The sequence below is a fragment of the Gopherus evgoodei genome, chromosome 1 (assembly GCF_007399415.2).
Source record: "Gopherus evgoodei ecotype Sinaloan lineage chromosome 1, rGopEvg1_v1.p, whole genome shotgun sequence".
NCBI lineage: Eukaryota > Metazoa > Chordata > Testudines > Testudinidae > Gopherus > Gopherus evgoodei.
In genome coordinates, this window is record NC_044322.1 from 65,999,160 (window position 1) to 66,009,879 (window position 10,720).

At 46.2% G+C, this 10,720-nt stretch overlaps 1 protein-coding gene across 1 annotated transcript in view; it reads right to left on the reverse strand.

Moving 5' to 3' along the window:
* DIAPH3 (diaphanous related formin 3) overlaps positions 1–10,408 on the reverse strand; it is a 553,931-nt gene extending 543,523 nt beyond the window's left edge. Inside the window, exon 1 of the mRNA XM_030566194.1 lies at positions 10,354–10,408. Coding sequence (XP_030422054.1) covers positions 10,354–10,362 — 9 coding nt within the window. The 5' untranslated portion in view covers positions 10,363–10,408. The remainder of the gene's footprint in view (positions 1–10,353) is intronic.
* Between the last annotated feature and the right edge of the window lie 312 nt (positions 10,409–10,720).

A 10,720-nucleotide genomic window follows, 5' to 3' on the forward strand; every position in this document is an offset into this window, starting at 1 on the left:
TGGCCGCTGGTAAGACCGTTACCATTTTTACTGATAGCAAATATGCTTTTGGAGTTGTGCATTGTCATATCCACCTCTGGAAGTTTCGAGGTTTCCAGACAGCTGCCGGTAAACCCATTCAGCACCTCCCCCTCATCCACAAGCTTTTGGACGCCCTCCAAAAACCCTCTGTCCTGGCTGTAGTTCACTGCCGGGCCCATACTAAAGATAGCAGCCCCGTTACCCGTGGGAATGCCCTGGCTGACGCCTCCGCCAAGAAGGCTGCCATCTTACCTTTAGCCATGCCCACATTGGCTATTGCAACCTCCTCCTTTACTCCACCGCACCCCGTACCAGTACCCGCTGCTGAACTAAAATCATGGGAAAGCCTCGGGGCCACTCTGGTCAAAGGGACCTGGCTTATGCCAGATGGCCGAGCCTGCCTCCCTCGCTCCACGTACCCCGTGGCAGTTCGCTGGCACCATGATAAAGGGGGTCACTACGGCACGCACGCCCTCGTGGACACTATCGCTCGCTTTTGGTATGCTCCAGGCATTCAACCCTATTGCCTATCAATAGTGAAAGCATGCAGCACATGTCAGCGTAATGGACCTGCTCCACCTCTTAACAAAATTAAGGGTGGAAGACCTCCGCCTGCTGCTCCATTTCAACATCTTCAAATTGATTTTGCAGATATGCCAAAGGCTTTTGGGAAAAAGCACCTCCTTGTTTTGGTTTGCCCTCTGACTTCCTGGGTCGAAGCTTTTCCTACTGCTAATTGTACTGCTGCCACAGTGGCGAAGATTCTCCTTAGAGATATTGTACCCCGTTTTGGCATCCCTCTTGTGCTCGACTCAGATCGCGGACCTCACTTTACTGGTCATGTCCTTGGCCGTTTAGAACAAGGACTGGGCATTTCACACTCCTTCCATACACCCTACCACCCCCAGTCTAGCGGGAAAGTTGAGCGTATGAATAGGGAACTTAAGTTTACATTGGCTAAATACTGTCAGGAAACAGGATTAAAGTGGCCTCAGGTACTTCCCTTGGTCCTGTTTCACCTTCGTACTCGCCCAACCCGCGCATTGGGATTATCCCCCTTTGAACTGCTCTATGGACACCCCCCTTTCAAAGGCGGGGCGCTACCACGTGCTGATGTTTCACTATTGGGAGGGGATCATATGACTGCGTGTCAGTTTCTCTCCCTACAGGCTCGCCTCCGTACCCTTTGGAAAGCCTCGCAGTTTTCCCAGACCGTGCCGCTGGAGGAACAAATCCACCCGTTCCAACCAGGGGACTTCGTCTGGGCCAAAAAGTTCGTTCGTGACGACACCCTCCAGCCAAGGTTTACTGGACCCCACCAGGTTCTTTTGACAACCCAGACTGCAGTGTTCCTGGAAGGACGCAAATCTTGGATCCACCACTCCCACGTCAAGCCAGCCGTAGTGGACCACAGTGACGGACCAGCAGCTCTTGTCACCACTGAGGACACTGCCTTCGACCAGTGGACCAGCTTACCTCTCTCAGACATTAGACTTAAATTAACTCGGAAAAAATGAGAGGACCCTTTATTCTGACAACTGTATGTTTTTTATGCTTTTTCAGTTTATTTTCTGCTTATGAAGATAATGCTTTTATTAGATATTCCCACGAGGTTAAAACTCGTATTTTAGGAAATAGAAGTGATTGCTGGGTATGTACTCAATTTCCAGTAAATGCAGCACAGGGACTCCCCTTCACACCCATTCCCCTAACCACTGCTAATATAACTTGGATGCCACCAACTAGAATAAAAGATCCAGTCCAACCCAATCTTACATGGGACAAAACAGAATGGCTTTAGATATGATGTTAGCAGCCCAGGGAGAAACTTGCGCCCTCATAAATGAAGAATGCTGTGTTTTTGTAAATGACACCTACTCTGACACTTTTCAACGTACCAAACACCTAAGGGAAATGGCTAAAAACTACTCCTCTGGCCAGCCACCTTATAATTGGTGGGAAGCCTTATGGAATTGGCTGCCCGGATTTGGGTGGGTTAAAAACCTCTTGGTGGGTGTTGTTGGGGCCATAGTAGTCCTTATAATACTGTGTTGCTGTATATAGTGTGTCCCCTCCCTCATAAACTCATGTAAGTCAGTTTATTCTTTTCCCACTTCAGCTAAAAGCCTTACTCTCTTCGAATTGGCCCAGGCTGAAATTGCCAAGCGGCCCTTGAGATCTTGAAATAGGGTGTAGCTTTTTGATTAATAGTTATCTCAAAGCTACAAATGGAGGAATGTTGGGTCTAAACTTTTGGTGAACTTTGGAGCCAAAAAACACCCAGACTGGCCGTCTCTGCATAATCCTTTCTGAACCTTTTTTTTGAACAAAGCACTGACTTGCAAACTACTCATGACACCCCCTTCCTCAAGTAGCCATTAGCCTTTATCTCTATGCATTTACTTGTTAAACTTGCTCTTCCTGTAAAATCTTGATTGATTATGCATGACCATTATCTTTTATTAATCACTTTGTTTACTTCTGTGTATAAATATTGATGCTCACCCCTAATAAAGGCGCCACACTTATTCTAAAGCTTTTGGGTTAGTGTGAGCCCGTTGATCAACGCATTTGTGTCTGGTCTCTGACAGAATTGTGTGCCCATAGCCTCCCGCACGAACTCGGGTGCTGGAGAGGTGAGTAAGGACTTGCTTTATTACCTAACATACCGACACTCTCCCCCACTACACACACCGTTTCTCTTACATATACACAAACCTCAATACACAGTAGTCTCTGTGTCTCCCGCACCACACACATACTCTCCCCGCTCCATGCTTGAGTTGAAAAGCAGCCGGCAATCTACTAGGATGCCCATGGAACTATGGGATTGAGAAATCTGTTTCATGGGATGCTGTATCTGCCCCATGAGGCACTGCAAATCCTTCCCAAAGCATCCTGCAGCCAGTTGCACAGTGCACTGCTCTCTGTCAATGCAAGAGCCACTAGTGTGGATGTGCTCTGCTGACACAAAGAGCATAGTGTGGACATGCAACAATGGTTAAATTAAAGCAGCCTAACTTTTGTCAACACAACTCTGTAGTGTAGACAAGACCTGAGCCTTTGCTGACCAAAAACAACCGTTAATCAGATACAGTGGTGTAGAACTGATAAATGAAATTGTTTTCAATTGTTCACTTTATTAATGTAACTTCTGTTCACCATTCACTACACTTGCCTATACTGTAACTTCTGTTCCATATTGTAATTCAAACCCCATTTTAAAACACTCACTCCATTTTGTAAAAGCTTCCTCCAACCTTCATTTTTGCAAACCCTGCTGTTATCTTATTAGTTTAGTTTAGATGTGTGAATGAGGTATGTATGAATGATGGAATCAACCTCCAGCCCCAGCCTGTCCTGATGACAACATTCAAATACTAACGGCTGAAGACCTAGACAACAGCCCTAAACAAAGTAAGAAGCATCCACCCTAAAAAGAAAAAGGACAACTGAACAACAGAAGGAAGATCAAAGCCAGGTCCAAGGCTGAAAGTCACGCCTGCAATTGATGGGTGATCAATCTAAACCCAGAGGCAGCGTGACACAGCAAGACCTATAGACTTTGAATCCAAACTAAAACCCTATAAAAAAGAAGGGTGAGATGAGAAACTCTGGGTAACATACTGCTGCCAATATGGAAGAACATCGGTGCCTGCCCAACAGAGATTCAGCTCAGCCTTGTGCCCAGCTTTCCTGGCTAGTTAGTTGCCACAAGCTATGAACCCAAGCTGCAAAATCAAGCCATGAACTTAAGCTATCTTCAGGACTGGTAACTATGCAGCAGCTGCAGAACACCTGATGAATGTGGGTATGTGTGTGTGAATGTGTGTGTGTGTATATGTGTATAGGTATAATGTGTGTGTGTGTGTGTGTGTGTGTGTGTGTGTGTGTGTGTGTGTATGTATAGGTATTAGGTATAATGTGTGTGTATAAGAATTAAGATATTAGTTATTAGTCATAAATTGTTATTATAATAAATGTGGCATCTTTGCCTTGTCCCCTTTAATAAGATCCTGCTGGTTTTTACTGGTCTAATATAATTGGTACAACAGTGGAGGCTAAAGGGAGTGGTGTGTTAAAGGGACATTCATTCCTAAATCTTTCAAGTTGCAAGGTGGTAAACTGCAACAAAGGATGCTGCCCAACATTCTGTGGGATGAGTGTTTGCTTATGGTCACATGCTTGTCAACTGTGGTTGTGGGTTTTCATAAATTAATCCTGCATTTCCTTTCCTTTTTAAGAAACGTTTTCTTTTGTTATTCACAGACTCAGTGCTTGCAAACAGGGAAGTATTGCTTCTTAGAGTGGCCCCAGGATGGTGTTTAGGTTTCCCAGATTACTGGGTGGGGGCATGAGCCAGTTCTGTTTTGTGTTGTTAAAAGGCATCTCTAGATATTGAACCTGGCCTTGTTACTGCTGACACCATCTGGCAGAAAGGTTACACCTGCAAAAGAACTTGATAACCACTAAGCTGCTGGTGTACTGAGACCACTGCCTATTATACTGACCAACATTATCTCATTGTTTCCTTGTACTCCAGTCTGTATCTATTTGTTGTGTATTGTCTCGTAAGCTTTTGGGGACAGGGTCCATCCTTTTGTTCTAGGTTTGTACCTCACCTAATGCAACTGGGCCTTGGTTCATAACTAAGGCTCCTTGGCACTATGGTAAATATTAAAGTAAGGAGATTTTGGAACACAGAACTCCAACCTGAATAATTTAAGAAGTCTATTCCAACCAAAATCCAAACTAGGTGCACACAGTATCAATATCCAAGCATATTAATTACATGATTCTTTTTCTTACTGCCCTCTGGGCATAAGTTACAGTTTAAGTTTAGTATTCAAGTATATGGAATATTTTGCACTTAATGTAAGCACTAAAAAATCTGTGTAAACACCAAGATCCATAAGCTTTCACTAGTTAGATTTAAGAGATACTACAAAAACAGTCCGCAAATCAAATATTTGATATATAAAACAGCAACCATAAAAAAATATGAAAATATTTATCACAACTTTTAAAATCCAAGTTTAGTTAATAAATGTCATTTAGATTATAAACTTTTTAGGGCAGAACGATCTTCCATCATAGTTGTTCAGGACTCAGCATAAGAGCCTTGATAAAAATCAAAGTTTCTGGGCATTATCGTGCTACAAGCATGCTATACAATTTGAAGGACTGACAATTCTTGCTGCAAATTAAATATTTGACCCTCTTACTAGTTTAATGCTCCACAAAGTAAACACACACACATGCCCCATCAAAACACCTAAGAAGTGGCTCTATCATCAGACCTGACCCTCCTGGTGTGGTCATAGCTGTTCATTTCAGGGACAAAACTAAAAGCAATCAACATTTGTTCCTCTTATTGCTGAGAAGCCAATTCAGTTAAGACAGTGAGTGGCATTCTAATCTGCTTGTGCATCAGAGCCAAATATTGCCTTCAGAAACTGCATGACTGCATGAAGAATTTGGCCAACACTTGACTTTCAGGTACCCTATGGCCACGTCCAGACTAGGGTATTAAAATCGATTTTAGATACGCAACTTCAGCTACGTGAATAACGTAGCTGAAGTCGAATTTCTAAAATCGAGGTACTCACCTGTCTGGACAGCACGGCATCGATGTCCGCTGCTCTCCGTGTCGATTCCAGAACTCCGTTCGGGTTGATGGAGTTCCAGAATCGATGTAGGCGCGCTCGGGGATCGATACATCGCGTCCAGACTAGACGCGATATATCGATCCCCAAGCAATCGATTTTAACCCGCCGATGCCGTGGGTTAGTCTGGACGTGGGCTATATATAAACAATTTTACCACACTCTGAAACTGAGCAAGTTTAAAGTGAAAGTCACTTACACATAAAATTAAAATTTCATAATGCATCACTTTCAGATTATAACTACGCTGTAATGAACCTGCTGGCTTGTTTTCACCCCTCCCCAACCTCCAAGCTGTATAACCACTAAGGAAACACTCCACACCACAGTTCAGCTGGGACTATTCTTCCCAGCATGTGTAGACAAACATATGCTACTTGTGCTCATGCTAGCAGCTGGAAATAGCAGTGTAGCTGAAAGTACCTATTGGGTGGCACCTCAGTCTAACCACCTGACTAAAAAACCTGCCCTGACCCACTTGATACCTACTCAGGTGGCTATCCCAGGCCATCACTTGTGCTACCTCTAACCACAGTGCTGTTTTCAGCACACCAGCTTAAGTCTGTTTACCCGTGCTGGGAAGCATGGCCCTAGCTACAGTATAGGCATACTTTTAAAAAAAGCACTGCGTTACCTACTTCACCATCCGCCCAATAAACTGCTCCATAATCCTGACAGTACAGGAGAAGGAAGTAACATTCTGAGGTCAGAAGGGATCAGCCTGGCAAAGAACCAGAAGCGGCAGCTGAGCAGAAGCTTGGTGTAGAAGTCTGGGAACTGGTTATAGAGCAAAAGATGAGTATCAGGCAGCCTGAGAGCTGGGACTGGAAAACAGAGGCAGCCACAGAAGTAGCATTATTACTGGTATAGCATATATGTAGAGAACTACCAAATTCACAGCCATGAAAAAACACATCACCGACCGTGAAATCTGATTCCCACCCATGTGAAATCTGGTCTTTTGTGTGCTTTTACCCTATACTATACAGGAGACTAGCGTTTCTCAAATAGGGGGTCCCGAGCCAAAAGGGAGTTGCAGGGGGCCACAAGGTTATTTTAGGGGGCTCGCAGTATTGCCACCCTCACTTCTGCACTGACTTCAGAGCTGGGCAGCAGCTGTTGGCTGGGTTCCCAGCTCTAAAGGCAGTGCCTCTGCCAGCAGCAGGGCATAACTAAGGTCAGCAGTACCGCAATCGCCCCTACAACAACCTTGCCACCCCCCAATACTCCTTTTTGGGTCAGGACCCCTACAATTACAACACAATGAAATTTCAGATTTAAATAGCTGAAATCATGAAATTTACAATTTTTTAAAAGGTATGACCGTGAAATTGACCAAAATGGACCATGAATTTGGTAGGGCCTTACATATATGGGATGACTGCACTTATGTACTGCAAATCAGTGTGGAAGGATTACAATGAGTAATCTGTGCCATTATAGTGGACTGCCTCAGGTACTGTATTAGGAATCATTAACTGTTAGACAACAGTAGTTATCTGGTGTATTTGCAACTTTTATTTCTAGCAGCACAAATAAAGTAAAATCGAGAATTCTTGCTGCAGTCCTAGACAGAATCCAAAGCTCTGATCAACTGTATTCAGTATTGTACAGCCCCATTCTCTGTTCAATCATGCAACTCCCTCATCATTTCTTTAAAATCATAGTTAATGACTCAGCATGTGTTCACAAAGTTTTCATTTGTGAGCAGCAAGTTGTGACTAAGATCTGACTAAGATCAGATGAGCAGTTAAAAATCAATTTATTAAAGAGTAAATCCTAAAGTGCTCTTTTACAACTGTTTGTGCTATACCATTAGGTACACTAGATTAAAAACTGCGTGATACAAGTTGAGAAGTGAAGACTATGGTTTCAAGAAAGAACATTAAATAGCTGTCTCAAAAAATATGAAGTCCAGTCCAAAAACATACTGATCAAGACAGAGTCTATTATCCTTCCCTTCTATGATTATGAGAAAAAAAATACTTTGTCATGTCAAAATAACTCACCCTGTGAAAGTAATTTTTTTACAGGGCATTTTTAGATAGTATAAGAAATCACCAGATGTACAGGAATATCAGGTACAAGTTATCCCTGACCTAACTGTAAAGTCAGTCAGATCATTAATGACTATAAGGAACAAAATTGGTAAGATACTCACTAACTAGAGCAGTGGTCACCAACTTCTCAATTGTGATCGACTGGTTGATCCTAGAGGGTCTCCCAGTCAATTGCAATCTCTGGCAGTATAGTGTGGCTGCAGCTAAGGGCTTGTCTACATCAGAAAGTTGCAGCGCTGGTGAGGGAGTTACAGCGCTGCAACTTTGAAGGTGTACACATCTGCAGGGCATCACCAGCGCTGCAACTCCCTGTTTGCAGCGCTGGCCGTACTCCCGTTTTGTCTCGGGTGTAGAGGATCCAGCGCTGGTGATCCAGCGCTGGTAATCCAATGTAAACACTTACCAGCGCTTTTCTTGACCTCCGTGGAAGGAGGAAGCCTCTGGTAATCAAGCTGGTCTCCTTCCCCAGCTTGCTCTCGCGTTCCCGGAACCCCGAGCAAGCAGGTCTCCTTCCCTGCGGTTTGCAGGGGGGTTCGGGAACGCGAGAGCAAACCGGGAAAGGAGACCAGCTTCGCCGCGGTTTGCTCTCGCGTTCCCCGAGCAAGCAGGTCTCCTTCCCTGCGGTTTGCAGAGCGGTTCGGGGAATGCGAGAGCAAACCGCGGCGAAGCTGGTCTCCTTTCCCGGTTTGCTCTCGCGTTCCCCGAACCCCGAGCAAGCAGGTCTCCTTCCCTGCGGTTTGCAGGGGGGTTCGGGAACGCGAGAGCAAACCGGGAAAGGAGACCAGCTTCGCCGCGGTTTGCTCTCGCGTTCCCCGAGCAAGCAGGTCTCCTTCCCTGCGGTTTGCAGAGGGGTTCGGGGAACGCGAGAGCAAACCGCGGCGAAGCTGGTCTCCTTTCCCGGTTTGCTCTCGCGTTCCCCGAACAAGCAGGTCTCCTTCCCTGCGGTTTGCAGGGGGGTTCGGGGAACGCGAGAGCAAACCGCGGCGAAGCTGGTCTCCTTTCCCGGTTTGCTCTCGCGTTCCCCGAACCCCCCTTGAAGCCGCCCAACAGCGCTGCAGTGTGGCCACATCTAACACCACTTGCAGCGCTGGTTGCTGTAAGTGTGGCCACTCTGCAGCGCTGGCCCTATACAGCTGTACTAATACAGCTGTAACAACCAGCGCTGCAAAATTTTAGATGTAGACATGGCCTAAGGCAGACTCCCTGCCTACATGGCCCCACACCGCTCCGGGAGCAGCCAACTCAGCCCCGGGGGTGTGGGAGCAGGGGTCTCCCTCTATGTGCTGCTCTCACACTGGCCTAGAGAGCTGCAGGAGCCATGCTTGCAGAGAGGGGTAGCGTGGAGCCATGTGCCCCCCGCCCCTGCCAGGGGCACGTTGGCCCCTCCCAGGAATGGTGTGGGGCCGCAGTAGGCAGGGAGTCTGCCTTAGCCTTGCTGCGCCCACCAGAGATCGGCAGATGCCAGAGATAAGTACTACCCAGTGGGAGGCCACACCCCAACCTTCATCCCTGAACTCCCTTCTGGAGCCAGCATCCCATACCCCCCCTGCACCTCAAACCCAAGCCCCAATCCCCCCTTCCAGAGCCTACACCCTGTACCCCAACACTCTGCCCAGGCCAGAGCCCCCTCCTGCACCCAAACTCCCTCCTAGAGCTTGCACCCCTCACCCCTCCTGCACCCCAACCCCCTTCCCTAGGCTCACCCAGAGCCCCTCCCACACTGCAAACCCCTTGTCCCCAGCCCAGCACTCACATCCCCTCCTGAGCACCAACTCATTTCCCCAGCCTGGTGAAAGTGAGGGTGGGGGCGAGCAAGTCAGAGGGCGGTGGGAGAATGTAGGGGACAGGGCCTTTGGAAAGGGATGGGATAGATCCTGGGTTGCCCTTATATTCAAAAAGTCATCTTGGACATAAAAAGGTTGGAGACCACTGAACTACAGGATGAAATCTACTAGCCAGAAAATGAAAAGCTCCCTCACCAGCAAAATCTACTGGATAGTCCACATAGAAAAGTTCTGCAGTTATACAAATCTAGTTAGACATATGTAACACTCCATGTGCACACGCTTACTCAAGTTCTTTGGTTAATTTCATTTAGTTTAGCTAAAACATCTATCCAAACAATATGAACAGGAAAAAAAAATACACTCAATAAAATAAGACTGTCTGGGGTGTGAAATATACTGCTATAACTATGTTGATTTAAATTCACACTTCAGATTATAATACCCCCCAAAAAAAAAAAATCTGTGATGACCACACCTAATTTTAATACCTTTCTGAGAAATCCTGCCCATACCTAACAGCTGGGAAACAGTAGATGCTGTGGTTCTTAAAAAGGCATCCATAAGCCAGCTGAGAGATTCTTGCTTTCACTATCTAATGCTGGCTATCAAGAGTGCTCTATCAGAACTCCTCCTTAAATTATCCATTACTCAGCCTTCTAGGTAACACTTTTGATTTCTTTAATTTTCCATGAACAGCCAGCAGCTCCCGAACCCTTCTGTGTTAGTAGATCAGAAGCACTGGCATTTAGTTTGTGACAGCAAACCCAGTTTACAGGAGCCCAGAGGTCCCTAACAAACAAAATGTCCTTCGACACATACTATATGCATTTAAAGGACTACTGGTAAAGTCATAGCTGTTTTGAGCCAGTTCTCTCTCTCTTCCCCCCGTCGACAGGCCCGAGCTGTCACCATCGACCATCCACTCGCTCAGGTGAGCACTCAGCATGCTGACAAAGGGCTTGTCTACATCAGAAAGTTGCAGCGCTGGTGAGGGAGTTACAGCGCTGCAACTTTGAAGGTGTACACATCTGCAGGGCATCACCAGCGCTGCAACTCCCTGTTTGCAGCGCTGGCCGTACTCCCGTTTTGTCTCGGGTGTAGAGGATCCAGCGCTGGGGTAATCCAATGTAAACACTTACCAGCGCTTTTCTTGACCTCCGTGGAAGGAGGAAGCCTCTGGTAATCA